Consider the following 15000-nt stretch of genomic DNA (forward strand, 5'->3'; position numbering starts at 1 on the left):
ATGATGAAAGCTCAAACGCCCCTCATCTCTTTCTCGGTTCTTCTTTTATGTAGAGATGATGCATGTTATATTTCGAAGGTTATTGTTTAGCGTTTTTTTATTGTTTTTTTTCAATAACCAGAGGTGATTCTTCTACAGCATATTTTCTCGCTTTATTCATTAATAAATATTTGTTTAATGTATATTTGTAATTATTTAACGTGCTATTTGTAATGTTATTTCTTGATTATTTTCAGAACGAACAAAAAATAAAATATGAAAAAAATTATCAATTAAATGCTGTGTAAAATGTAATAAAATACAATGCTTTTTTTTTTAAACAACCCAGGTATATTTAATCCCTTTTTTATATTTTAAGAAAAGAAAAGGCATTTTAATCTGCATGTGTACAGCACAATGCCCAAATATCACTAATTGTAACATGCACCAAACAATAAATAAATAAATACAAATTTTTAACATTATTGCTAGTTTTCTGTGGAAATCAAATATGTAAAATATATAATATATATAAAATGAAATTAATCAAATGAATTAAATAATTCATAAAATGTAAAAAAAAAATTTAGTTAAAACAACTCGGACATTTTTTTACACAGAAGACACAAAAAAGACACTTTTTTTTTTTGTCATGATGCAAATCAATCAATGAACTAACGTTTTAAATCGATTTGTTTAAACAGACATTAAATCACCAACTGTAAGATATTTTTTGCATTATCACTCATATTTTCAATGTCGGGAAAGAATCGCGAAACCCACAGAAACAATGTCTTCAGAGTTTATAGCATTTTTTTAAACGGTGCTGAATAGCTCAATGTAGCAGCTTGGCCAGAGAAATCAGCTGACGTCGGGCTATTTTCATATCAACATCATGTGCTCTTGGCAAGTAACACGTTTTTGCTTGCGTTTTTATCTAAAAAATCTACCGAAATGCACTGAAACTTGCTACTAGCAGCTCCATGTGTTTTTGCACGAGTTTTAAGATCAAGTTAATTCTCTCTGCAGGTGTATAACATGTTTCAACACCAGAGTCTGGGTGTGAGGATCCACATCCGGGTCACCAAGTTGGTTCTCCTGCACACCCGTCCGGTAAGAGTACAAAACACTGCATCAACATCCAGATCTATGCACATCGTGACTCAACCTGCCAATATCTGTTCCCTTGCTGTTTTACTCCTGTCCTCAGGACCTGTGATGTTATCCTCTCTCAGTGTGTGTGTGTGTGTGTTTAACTACCAGTTTTCCCCTTCATTTTATTGCTGGATTTCATTCTCTCCAAAGGCTCCGGAGAGTCTACCAGAAGGTTTTTTGAGTCTGAAATGATGTATGTCAGGACGTCGCTGAATAGCCATTAGTGTAAATATGTAGAGATGCTTCAGGGCAAAGCCTTTGGAGTCGCGGCCTCTGATATTCGTCAGATAAAATCGGAGAAATTACGGCTTTGCATCACTGAAATAAAACTGAATTAGAGCAGCAGTTCTCAAAAGCATGTCGATTGAGTCACATGATAATATAATATGGTTTTCTGCTCGAGAAACGTGAATAAAATGACAAATCGCGAGTCGTGCAAACACTGCAAGTCATGTAAGGCCATATTTGATTTGCGTTCTCTTACAGTTTCAACAGAAAATACCGCTCTCATCAGTTTTATAGGGTTTTGAAAGCACAATCTGCCGACTAGTAGTGTCTTTGGGAGTCTGATATTTAATTTGAGGCTAAATAAAATGACGCTGCGTGGGACAGAATTACAGGCTCTTCATTATGTCTTAATGTTTCCAGAAAAACCGCACAATTTCCCTTCGTGTGCAGGTGAACTGACCGATGTTTAATGCTCCGATCGAGTTCAAACGATCACAGAAGAATATGTTACGGCAGACCTTCTTACAAATACAGTGGGAAGCATGTAGTTTTGATACATTAAAGTCTACAAATCAGATTCTAACTGCCCAGTTTGTTTCTTAGGAAAAGCTGAAGGTGGGCCACCATGGAGAAAAAGCCCTGGAGAGCTTCTGCCACTGGCAGCACGAGGAATACGGCGCGCGATACCTGGGAAACAATCACGTTCCTGGGAGCAGAGACGATCCTCCTCCCGTGGATGTGGCCGTGCTGGTGACCAGGTACCGAGCAGAGCTTCATACGTTTAATACAACTAGGGCTTGGCGATATGGCATAAACGAAGGAACGAACAAATAACCGAATGAAATAAAATCCTGCTTTGCTTAGAACTTTTGACCGAACTAGTCATCTTGAAAATGTAGCTACAACATGATTTGTGTGACTTTTTTGTCATTACCTTCACGTTAAAGAAAATTCAATTCCAAGTGCACCACCATGATGTAAAGGTTGAACAAATCATTTAAATATCTTTGCAGAAAAGATGCGTACATATTCGGTCAGAAATGATACAAGGAAAATGCTTTTAAGAGTTATTAAAAGGTATAACACCAGTAGATGATTATTAAGTATTAATTAAGTTTAAGTGAACAGCAGGTTTCGGCCTGTCACCATGATGAAAACATGAAATATCAGACATATATCGCTACTGCTTTGCAGTTTCGTTTTTATTCGATTGTACTCTCTTAAACATGGACGCACTTGACTGTTACGGTCACAAAAAAATACGTCTTTGCAAAATAAGTTAATCGCTAAAATCAGAACATTTCTCAGCCCTAGCTAAAACCGACCGAACTGATTAAAAGACGCGGTGAAAAAAAGAGACGAGATTGTGCAGAATTACTACCGTTTCCAAACACTTCTTGGCCGTTCACATCTGCACTGATTTTATAGCGTTTTACTTCTCTGTTCTCCATACTTACGCCGTTCACTTTCCGTTTTGTCACACACGTCCTTTGAAGTCCGCTGTCTTTCAGCTCTTGGCTGCTTGAGACAGATTTAACCTTTTTTCATCCCTTTTATTGGGATCCAACACAATTTGAACCCGCCAGTATCTGAGCCGTGATAGAGCCTAATAATCCTTCTGTCAGCGAGACAGGTTTGCTCCCGATCTTCATCTTTTCACTACAACAGATTACTCGCGGCAGCCAAAACACGGCATTCCCGGCACGGGATTAGGGTTTATTAGCGTGCTGTAATTTTCGGGATCCAAAGAAGTAAAGAAAAAGAAAATCCTTTTGTTAAAACGACTCATGTGAGCCTGTCAGATGCTATCTGTCATCCCGGGCCCGAGGAGCTCGCGGGGAGAGCCAGCGCACACAGAGAGGGTCTTTGTTCCCCCTGCGCAGGGTTAAATATGATCTCCGCCGGCGTACAAAAGCAGCTCTCTGTAAGGATGCGGCGTACAGGAGCAACATCTGTCTCAGCTTGCATGCCAAGATGGCTCGGGGCGGCGGGAATGCATCAAAGCAAATTAAGGCTTGACAAGGTGTGCCTCGGTTTCCCCTCTCACAGCTTTGTTGGAGCTGTCAGTGGCTCGTCCCGGCTTCCCGCGGCACTTGACTGAAGAAAGATTACCTTCTTAATGCTTCTGCGGCCGCGTTCACGCTGCGCTTTTCACCGCTCTTCACCAAGGCCTTCGCTGAGATCTGTTATAAAACCATTACCGACCCATCCGCGCCTTTTTAAAGAGCTGTGTCAGCCAATTAGCATCGTGTCAAACGCTGCCGTCTGATCAGTCATCAATTTCAATGCGATTGCAGGGATGCTTAGCGTTTAGAGCACTTCAATTTGAATCGGGGTTAAAAACGAGACGAAGAATCTCAGTTCGGCTTGATGTGAATCTACAGTACATCTTAAAAGTTTAACATGTTTCCACAGCTGTTTTCAACATTGGTAATATTAAGAAATGTTTCTTGAGCAGCAAATCAGCGTATTAGCACGATTTCTGAAGGATCATGTGACACTGAAGACCGGAGTAATGATGCTGAATATTCAGCGTTGCGTCACAGAAATAAATTACATTTGGCAATATTTTCACATAGGAAGCAGCTTTAAAATGTTAATAATATTTACAGTATTACAGATTTGATAGTATTTAAGTGTATTTCGAAAGTAAAAATGCAAATCAAATTGCGAAAAACGCTAAAATGGCAGTCCCGGTTTTTGTTTTTTTTGTCAGTTATGCACATTTGGGTTTTATGTTACATCTTCTGTTTAATGGACATTTATTGCAAATAAATGCAGCCTTATTGAGCAGATAAGGGATTAAAAAAAAACATGATACTAACCACTTTTGAACTATAGTGTATGCATAATTATTATAGAACTGTACCTTTTAAGTATGTTTGAAAGTTCTGAAAAAGTTTGAGCATTTATGGGCAGAAAGAACAATAGATGGATAGATAAATATAATGACAGACGGACAGAAAAAACGACAGACAGACAGACAGACAGACAGACAGACAGAGATAGATAGATAGATAGATAGATAGATAGATAGATAGATAGATAGATAGATAGATAGATAGATAAAACGACAGAGAGATAGATAGATAGATAGATAGATAGATAGATAGATAGATAGATAGATAAATAAAACGACAGACAGATAGATAGATAGATAGATAAATAAAACGACAAAACGACAGACAGATAGATAGATAGATAGATAAAACGACAGAGAGACAGACAGATAGATAGATAGATAGATAGATAGATAAATAAAACGACAGACAGATAGATAGATAGATAGATAGATAGATAGATAGATAGATAAATAAAACGACAGACAGATTGATAGACAGATAGACAGATAGATAGATAGATAGATAGATAGATAGATAGATAGATAAAACAACAGAGAGACAGATAGATAGATAGATAGATAGATAGATAGATAGATAGATAATGCCTCAATATCGTTCATACTCACTAGTCTTGATAGAAAACAGACACTCTCCACTATATACCTGCAGATGCTTGATTTTATTTAAAGATGTCTCTTTGCCAAACTGCAATGTTTAAATGATGCCATGAAATGTATGGTAGTCAACAGAGACCATCATTTCCCATGTTTTACACGGCAGTCTGTGCAAGCTTTTACTAAACAGGTCTGATTGTTATGTAATGTTGGCACCTCTAGATTTCCGCACGAGTTTCCAAATTGGAAGTCTGACTTTCTGTTGCACCTTTCCAAGTAGGAAGTCGGAAATTCTGACTCTCCGAGTCGAATGGAACGCAGCGTTAGCTCCTATTATGCAGGATGAGGTCAGAAATGCTTTGATTCGGACGGTTTTGCGACAGCTGGGACAGGGACATCCTCCACGCACGTCAGCGCTAATGGAAATCAGCATCGTCGTCGCTGAGCAGGATCTGTCTTCAGCACCCAGCTGTGCGTCACATTCACTTTACTGTGAAGGAACAAGAAGGGAAACCAGAAGCCCACATCAAAAACCCTTTGGAACAGAGGGACTTCAGACAGCCAAAGTGACACGTCGCAGAGCACGTATGGTGAAAACGCTCGAAGACTGCAGACTCGCAAGAGACATTAATCTTAGCTGTCTGAGACACTTGGTAATCAACAACAACATCTTTGTTCATTCGATTCGATTCATTCGATTTTTGTGTGTGTGTGTGTCCTCTGGTGTTTTAGTTTGTTATTTGTTGACCACCAACGTTGGGAACAAAACATCTTTGAAAACGAGTCTTTCCAAACTACAACCTGCCCTTAATTTGAAGTACGCTACGGTTCTTTTGAACACACAGTCAGCTACAAGCTACTGACAAAAGATAGAAACGTTATGCAGTTCACATACAGAATATGCTAAAAGGTTACGATGCCATAACATGGACCGAATGCTGTGTCGGATTTGAGGTTTGGGTGCTTTAAGAAATTAGTTTGAGCCATTTATGAAGTTCTGACAGAATTGATCACTCCAAACCATTTATGTCTATTCCTGATTTTATCGGTGTCTTTATTTACGTAGTATCTGGGCAGACACTAAAGATCTTCTTTCCAGATTTCCAAGTTGAGTATTACATATATGTGTACTCTTTGGATATAAGATTATTTGTTAGCAGTCAGAGAATTTACCTGCTGAAAAAAATCCTGTTGTCATTACAAAAAGAAAATCCTGGTAGCTGTGGTTGATACAATAAAAATGTAAACATTGACAACCACATGACATCTACATGACGAACGGTGAAAGAGTTAAGTATATGCTTATAAAACACAGTAAACCGTGCATCAAATAATGCAATAAATGTCCATTAAACAATAGAAGATGTAACGTAAAACACATGTGCATAACTGACAAAAAAAAGATAAAAAAAAGCCATTTTAGAGTCTTTTTCGCAATTTAATTAGCATTTTTACTTTTGAAAACATTACAGTAACAGCACTTTACTGTAAAAATGAGATCTTGCACAATTAGAGTAATACAGGAGCGTACTCTTTTAACAGCTTTCCTGTAGCATGTTTACAGTATTTTAGTCACTATTACTACTACTTTGTTACTAAACAAAGAAATTAGCACTAAATGCAAATAATTAAACTGGAAGAATATGAGTTCGGTATCGGTTTTATATCACGTCTAAATCAAAGATAAAATCATTAATCCATTGCAAGTCACTTCGGATAAAAAGGCAAGGGTCACTCCCCGATTACCACAATCCCTGCTCGTTATTTGTTAACAAGTCAGAGTTTGAAACCACAGTATCTGGTGTTCTGGCTCTCCTCCTCAGCTGTTAGTCATTGTTTAAGCTCAGAAATGGTTTTGGTAAAGTCAAATTACAGGCTCCCAGGCTGCAGCCACTGCCTCCCCAGAGTTCAGCCTTGCCAAAGACAATTACAAGAGGAAGCACAGCAGACATCTTTAACTTGTTGTTGACTGTGGTTGCTTTAGACACAGGAATGCTTTTTAACTGAGCACGAGTTGAAGATAACCCCCGCGCAACGAGTCGCTTGATTGTGTTTTAAGCAAACGACCTGCCTTGTTTGCTTGTTAGTGCTTGGTGCGACTCTTATCGTGCTAAGAGAACAAAAATACAAAGCCTCTTAGATCTTCTCGGACGTCAGATGGGTTTCCTTTGGTGGCGGGGAGGAGATGCGCTTTCTGCTTGTAATGTGGGGACGAATCCGTTTGAATTCAGGCCAGTCGGGAAGTAAGGGGGCGAACCGCGAGCGAGTCTGGACGATATCCAGACATCAAGTGTTGTTTGGTGTTTGCATTAGTCTCTTTGCGTTTCTCGCCGTCTCTCTCTCTCTGCCCTCTTCTGTCTGTCTGCACTTCTCCGCAGACACCCCGAGCCCTGATATATGTGTCGTGTAACTTCACGTTGATTCGTTCCCAGATGCTGACGTGAAGCTGTCAGCACCTTGCTCAGTCGTCAAATGGGTGCGTGGGAAAACGGCCTCTTCTGAAGCATCTGTTTGCCATTTCACACCCAGGCCTGGCCTTTTAGACGTTCCCTGTTTCTTCCATAGGGCTCTGACATAATTCTCAGCAATGCTCACGTTAACCCTGCTGCGGTGGCCAAACTCTATCAGCTAACAGAATCCAGAAAAATCGGAAAGTATCTGAAAAAAAAAACCCTCAAAAGGCCACTGGTGAATGCTTTGTGTTTGTCTGTGTGTGTGTGTGTGTGTGGACAAAAAAAAAAAGATTCTAGCAATTTCCATCCTAAAGCCAAAGCTAATGCAAATAATTTGTGGTATATTTATATATTTTAGAGAGAATTTATATATATATATATATACCTTATTTAAATAGTAGCTTGTTTATTTTGTTTCATTGTAATTATTTCCTCCTAAATGTATTCATTCATATGGCCTTTTAATTACATTTTCTTGCAGTTTTTAAAAGTTTCAAAGTTGTATTAAAATCTTTGAAATATCTAAATATATATCGCAGATTTTTAAAATCTTTTGGAGTGATTTATATTGTTGTTTTATTTTATATTGTTAATTTAATATATTCTAAATGTAATTTTTGGATATATATATATATATATATATATATATATATATATATATATATATATATATATTTATAATTTATTTTATTTATTTTTAATTTTGTGAGGATTTTTTTTTCTTTTTGGAGCATATTTTTGGCTTCCAATTTAAAAAATATTAATTGAAGTGTAATTTTTTTTTCCATCTGTTTCACATTTGTTGGTTCTACAAAAACATTTCCTCATACAAAAGTTCTTTTGGTTTTGGGGATAAAATTTTAATCTGATATCTTGACAGGCATCATGGGATTGACCCTAGCATGTGTTTAAGTGTCAGTCCCGAACGCTAGTTAGTGGTTTTATGCATCAGAAGTCACAGAAACGCTCTACTGCCGTCGCTGTCTGAAGTTTTGGTGTCACATCGAGTTCATGCCACTCTTGTCGGATTGTTGTAGCTTCTCTTGAGCGTTGTGGCTGGTTCACTCTTCATGTAAACAAGAGTAGAGCAGGAAATGAGCTGCATTTGATTAACTTACTGTTGTTTTGAAGTGTTACTCCTTTAACTGATGGGCCATCACGGGTCAGGTTCAGGCAACAGGCATTGAAAGAAACACAACAAATATATTGAGCAGGACCCTTTTGTTTCACAGATATAGTGAAGCTTCTCTAGATATTATGCGTCAGCTATTCATGTCTTGTTTACTACATATTACTTGCTATTTTGCCTTTAATGGATACTTTTTGTTGTCTTGAATCTGGACGAATCCCAAAATTCATCTGCTAACCTTGAGAAATAAAAGACACAAATGAGTTATAAAGTGAATGTAAATAGCATAGATTAATCTGTTCATTAAAGAAGTGATGAGAAATCTCAAGCTTTTGGCTGCAAAATCTGGTGTCTGAGCATTATCTGTGATATTTTCGAGGTCTCTGAAACTCTAGATGAAACAAATAAGAGATGAACAAGAATAAAATCTGAAAAGGAGTCTCCATTTGCCCTATTTTTAATAGCTGTGTTTGAAAAACAATATACCGTAGAGCTCATTTTATTCACTTTTCTATTATCTAACATTTGTTTCTCTGTTTTCTCTCTCCAGAACAGACTTTTGTGTCCATAAAGATGAGCCTTGTGACACAGTTGGTGAGTCTCGCTGAGCCGCTCTTTTATTTAATTTATTTTTTTGGTGGATTCTTCTCATAGTTACTTAGTGAGAATTTATAACCACACACACACACAAATGCCTCAAAAATAAAATGGAATATCTCTTGCAGTCTGTAAAAAGCCACAAAATTGTGTTATAAATCCTTGGAATATCTAAGTGTTGTTAAGCCACAAGAGAACATCTGTTACCACGATTTTAGCACCGCACAGCATAATAACCCCCCAGGACATGCTGCAGTCATGTCCACTAGCTTACACGTTCATGTTTTACATTAGGGGGCCTTAACTACTATGTACTAACATAATTGTGTTCATATAGTAAGGGACAGGCTAGGGACAGGTTCGCTGGTATGGGTTTAAGAGTGGGTTGAGGTGTAAGTGATGGGTCAACAGTGCAATTATAAATGCACAGAATGTTACCGAAATGAAGTACAGATGTAATTACATATAGGTATTTAAAAAAATAACTACAACGTAAAAACATATATGTAAACAATGCATGCATTGCACCAAATTATGAATTTAAATTTAAGTACATATTATTAGGTGGCCTTAACTAATAAAGTGGGACCAGCAATCTGTAAAGGTCCACAAAATTTTGTATTTTTACAAAATTTGTATTGTATAACAGTATTCATATATATTTATATATATATATGTGTGTGTGTGTGTGTGTGTGTATATATATGTGTGTGTGTGTGTGTGTGTATATATGTATATATATGTGTGTGTGTGTGTGTGTGTGTGTGTGTGTGTGTATATATACTTGTGTGTGTGTGTATATATATATATATATGTGTGTGTGTGTGTGTGTGTGTGTGTGTGTGTGTATATATATATATATATATATATATATATATATATATATATATATATATATATATATATACATATATACATTATATATTTTGTATATGTGTGTGTGTGTATATGTATATATATATGTATATATGGTTCTAGTACTTTTGCAAACAAAATTAGTTTATTCATTTATTTTAGTATTTTTTAACCCTGTTTTTATGCTTGACATTTTTATTCACTTTTTCTTTTGATTTATCAAATATGACCGAGGCATATATACATACCTCAGACATAAATCTCCTCTGAAAAGCCACAGAAATGTATTATAAATTCTTGAAACGACTAAAAAACAATATCTGTTACAGGGATATTATCACCAACCGCATAGCATCACCCTAAAACCCACCCAGAACATGTTACAGTCATGTAAATGAGCTTAATGTGGGTAAGCAGCTCTCACAATTTCTTAAAAAACGTAGTTCATGCGTCTTAAGTTCTTCAGGTCATCCGGTCATGCAGCCAATTTCTTCTTCATACATCCGTTGAACTTTTTGATATGGACCATTAAGCATTCTGACATTATCCCATCAGTATTCAGTCACTGATGGAGAAACGCGAAACAAGAGATGAATGTTTGCTGAATAGCATAAACACGCCGTTGGTTCTTGAGAACGTCAGTCCGTGATCTTTTTAATCCAGAGCGTTCGTCATCGAAACCTCGATTTCTTCCAAACTCAGAACAGATCTCGGATCCTCTGGCCACCTGCCGCTTGTTCGTTTCTCTGTGTGGGGCATTTGAAAATAGTCCTGTCACTTCCCCTCTCCTGACCCCCTGGATTCCTGCCATTCAAGAGCGGAGCCAGGTGACTCATATTCACTCGTATCCCATCGTATCCCGGGGAGCGAACGCTGAACTGTGATCTGCTCCTGAGCTGGGTTCCAAAACCTAGTCAGCTTTGTTTTTCTGCTCTCTAGAGAGGCAGCAGTCTAATAAGGCAACAACCTATTAGAAATGAATCCTCATTCACTACTGTTCAAAAGTTTGGGGTTGGTAAGATATATGTTCGTGTGCTTATTTAATGGTATTGTGAAAAAATATTACGCTTTAAAATGACTTTTTACGAGTTGAATGTATAGTAAAATTTATTCCTTTGATGTAAAGATGAATTTTCAGCATCATTACTCCAGTCTTCAGAGTCACATGATCCTGTGAGAAGAAATCATTAGAAATCATTCTAAAATGTAGTTCAGCTGCTCAAGAAACGTTTCTATCAACGTGGAAAACAGTTGTGCTGTTTGATATCTTTTGTGGAAACTGTGATAAACTTTAATGATTTTAGGAATAGTTTGCATCAATGTAAATGTCTTTACTATCACATTCAGTCAATTTAATGCATTCTCGCTGAATAAAAGTATTCATTTTTTTCAAGAAACAAAAAATATATTTCTGACCCCAAATTTTCGAGCGATAGTATTGCTTGGCATGGCTTAGTTTACCTCTGCTGGTCGATGCTGTAACTACAAAAAAAACGTTGTTCTTCATTGACAGGCATTCAGTAGTCATGTTATGACTCAATTTTCTTTATTTTTACTCAAAGTGTTATTTATTTATTATAGATTTGTCTAAGCTGCGTTAAAACTCAGAAATGTGTATCGCACATAACAGAACATAACAATCAATGCCAGTTTGCATAAAAGGCATTAAAAGGATTTATGGTAACACTTTATTTTAAGGTGTAATATTGTGTAATTATAATGTAATTAGAAAGGTATTACATGTATTTACGTTGTGTACTAAAAGGTTAAAACAAACAACTGCAGCTGGATACACATATGCAATACACTTAAGTTTAATCTTGATTCACTTTATTTTAAGTAGCTTATGTCTGTGTACTTAAATTTATAATTACGTTGTTTAAAATCTCCAACATATATGTGACAACAGACTCTGTCTGTTACAAATGTGTAACAGTAGCATCCCGTTACATGTACATAATTACAAACTGTTCCATAACTTGGCTACATGGTAAGTACAATTTGTTTTATGCAAGTACTACTACTAAGTACTAAGTACTTACTAGAGAATTAATCTGTGTAATGGACACCTTAAAATAAAGCATTAAACACATTTAAATTAATTGCATGTGTTACCTTTCAATATTCTAACAATATAAAGTTCTAACTAAATACAAATATTTTTGCAAAAAACAGTGTAAATTGTTATCATTGCATTTCCTCAGAAAGATTGTGTTCTTTGTGAAGAATGCGTGCAATATTGCCTGAATTTGGCCCAAAGATGATTAATTAGACGGCATTTTAATCAAGCTGTCCACCTTATACAACAGCTATTACATTAGGAGCGCACTGATGACTATGAAGGCAGCGCACTAGGTTTTGGAACGGATCCTTGGAGCAAAAGTCACGTGACATATCTCAAAGTTTTGACACACCACGCTGTCGAGTCGAAGGTGAAAATTCGAGAGTTTCCAAACACACCCGGCAGGGTCATGCTTTTCTTTAGCGTCTGCATACCATGCTTCCAGAACGCAGGAGCCACCTCAGGAGCGTTCGTTCAGTTCCAGACAATCAGAGCGGGCCGTAATTGTTCCGGCATGATGGAAATCATTTGGTCACAGTGCTGCTATTATGCAGAGACTGGGAATGGCATCCCTAGAATGATGAGTTTCAGTGGACGTCTCTCTGTTTGGGTGGCCCGGTTCCTTCAGGGGAACATTGACATCAACCATGAAAAACCTGCAGCCAAGCGAAAGCCTCCATGTCAAGACACGTAAGATAAGCAGACTTTCTATTTCTGTTCCACATCTTTGTTTCGGACTTGACGTCCGCATGATGCAATTCTATAGTTATTTGACTGTATATGGTCTCAATTGGTATAGGGTTGGAGTAACCAAGTAAAGTCTGGTGAGTGTCCGTCAAACGAGAGCGTTTGGGATAACGGCGCCAGTGATGACAGCAATGACCTCACTGATATCCACTTCAACACACTTTCTGCCCCACCCGCAGATACGTTTAAAGCTGTGTTTACAATACTGCAATGTGATACATTTGCATTTTAAACAGTTTAGAACAAGAGCCGCTTTTAACCTGAACAACATTAAACTTTAACCCCAAGCTTTTTAAAGACGTTTTAATCGTGGCGTTATTTAAGATACGCTCGTTTTGTTGAAGCATCGAGAATAGGAATAAGCACAAATTAACCTTGTCTACAGGCGGATTTTGCTTCATGAACAAAACCTGGTAATTTTGCTTTTCTTTTTCTGGAAAATGCTAACTAACATTATTGCGTTGGATTAAAAGCTTCGTACTTTGCTTGCAACTTCCCTAAACATTTGTAATCATTTTTGTCAGTGAATGATCATAGTCGTCATTGATCTGAGTTTATGCCTCTCTGATTTGGTGATAATTTCATAATGACAGATTTGCAAGCTAATTTTTACATGAAGGGTTAAATCAAATGGCTTAGAAAAAATAGGTAGACCTCAATAAAAATCCTTATGCCAGATTATGCAGTACTGGAAATTACCCATTGCACACTGTGATTTTATTTGCTTAAAAGCCAAAATCTCTACTTCTGATGCCAAAACGGCTCATTTTTTCCTCATTTTGAAGGTCATTATGAATTATTTACCTGTGTAAATGGGCCAGATGTGCTCATGAGATTACAGCAAAAGAAATATTTGGCTAAAAAAAGATGTGGAATAGTTTAATGAAAACACATGTTGCATTTCCTCCCGTTCCATTGAAATGCACACCTAACCGTCTGGGATCACCCTGTGAACTCGGTTGAAGGTTGTAATTATTAAACGAGAGGAATTTCCCCATTGATTCAGGTAGGAGGAGCGGAGCCGCCTCGTCTTGGAGATCATTCAGAGCAGAAGTCTGTGTTTAAACGGAGCCCCGCTCTTTTGGGCTGATGTACAAGGATCCCATTGAGATAGGGTTTGATTGAGAAGGGATAAGCTCGTACCTCAGGCTTAACGCCTCCCATCTCAGATTCACTTCCTGGCTTTTGAAGTCTCTGTTTCTTTGAGTTCTTCGCCCTGAGCAACGGTCCACGACTCGAGTGAGATCTGATATGAGGGGTTTAACTTTTACAGCTGCCCCATAAGACTGATACAGATTGGAACGTTTGTTTAGTCTGTTAAATAAATGCAAACTTTGGAGAAGTTTAAAATGCTTTGATAGATTGCTACACTTTTGATTATAGACATGTTTTTGCCCACAAAATCTCGATTAAAATTTTTTGGCTTGGTGGTTTGTTCAGTCTCTATCACTACATATTAGGCTGTGAGCAAAAGCTGAGCATTAAAGCACAAGAGTCTGAGCAGAGGTCTCATGGTTTTAATAGCTGACCTCTTTCTAACATGCCTCAGTGTTTTGGGATTTCCATGCTGTCCTGACTCGGATGTGGGATGTTTAGTCAACTCCTGTTTCTTCCACTTTACCGTGTTTATTGATATTTGCTTCAATGAAGCGCCACAACCGCCTGAACTTTAAATCACGGTCTAGTGCTACCATAAAACATACATTCGGCCAAGAAACACCATGAAGAACTGTGGACGTAAAAACTTCACAGACGTCTTTTCATGTCTGTCGTTGAAGTTTCTGTAATAGGGAAAGGCCCTCGATGTTCAGTTCTGTGGATCATCTCTGGTTTTATAAGCCCTCCTGCACAGTAGGTTCAGCGTCCCGTTTCCTGTTTTCTGTGGGCCGTTCAAAGACTTGAGAGGGACGGTTCAGTGTGGGACTGTAAAACTGAAGCTTTAAATGGAGCGTAGCATGGAAAACAGTGCATTAAATTCAAGAAAATCCTGCTCAGGTGAACTACTATTTTGCGTACTTTGTGATTTCAGTATTCAAAAACTTTTTTCTGAGACATATTAAACCATAATAGATGTAATTTTATATATATATATGTATATATGTGTATATGTATGTATGTGTATATATATATATATATATATATATATATATATATATATATATATGTGTATATGTATGTATATATATATATATATATATATATATATATATATATATATATATATATATATATATGTGTGTGTGTGTATATATGTGTATATATATATGTATACATATGTATATATATATATATATATATATATATATATATATATATGTATGTGTGTGTATATATATAT

At 37.0% G+C, this 15000-nt stretch overlaps 1 protein-coding gene across 4 annotated transcripts in view; it reads left to right on the forward strand.

Annotated features, from left to right (window-relative positions):
* The window catches only part of adamts17 (ADAM metallopeptidase with thrombospondin type 1 motif, 17), a 107983-nt gene that overhangs the window by 23729 nt on the left and 69254 nt on the right, over window positions 1–15000 (forward strand). For all 4 annotated transcript variants that reach the window (XR_006251337.1, XM_043244082.1, XM_043244079.1 and 1 more), the window contains exons 5-7: window positions 1009–1092; window positions 1966–2120; window positions 8952–8995. Coding sequence is in view for 3 of the 4 variants with exons in the window: in XM_043244082.1 (XP_043100017.1) it covers window positions 1009–1092; window positions 1966–2120; window positions 8952–8995 (283 nt within the window). In the remaining variant the exon portion in view is untranslated. The remainder of the gene's footprint in view (window positions 1–1008; window positions 1093–1965; window positions 2121–8951; window positions 8996–15000) is intronic.

Source organism: Puntigrus tetrazona, chromosome 7 (genome assembly GCF_018831695.1).
Source record: "Puntigrus tetrazona isolate hp1 chromosome 7, ASM1883169v1, whole genome shotgun sequence".
NCBI classification, from domain to species: Eukaryota; Metazoa; Chordata; class Actinopteri; order Cypriniformes; family Cyprinidae; genus Puntigrus; species Puntigrus tetrazona.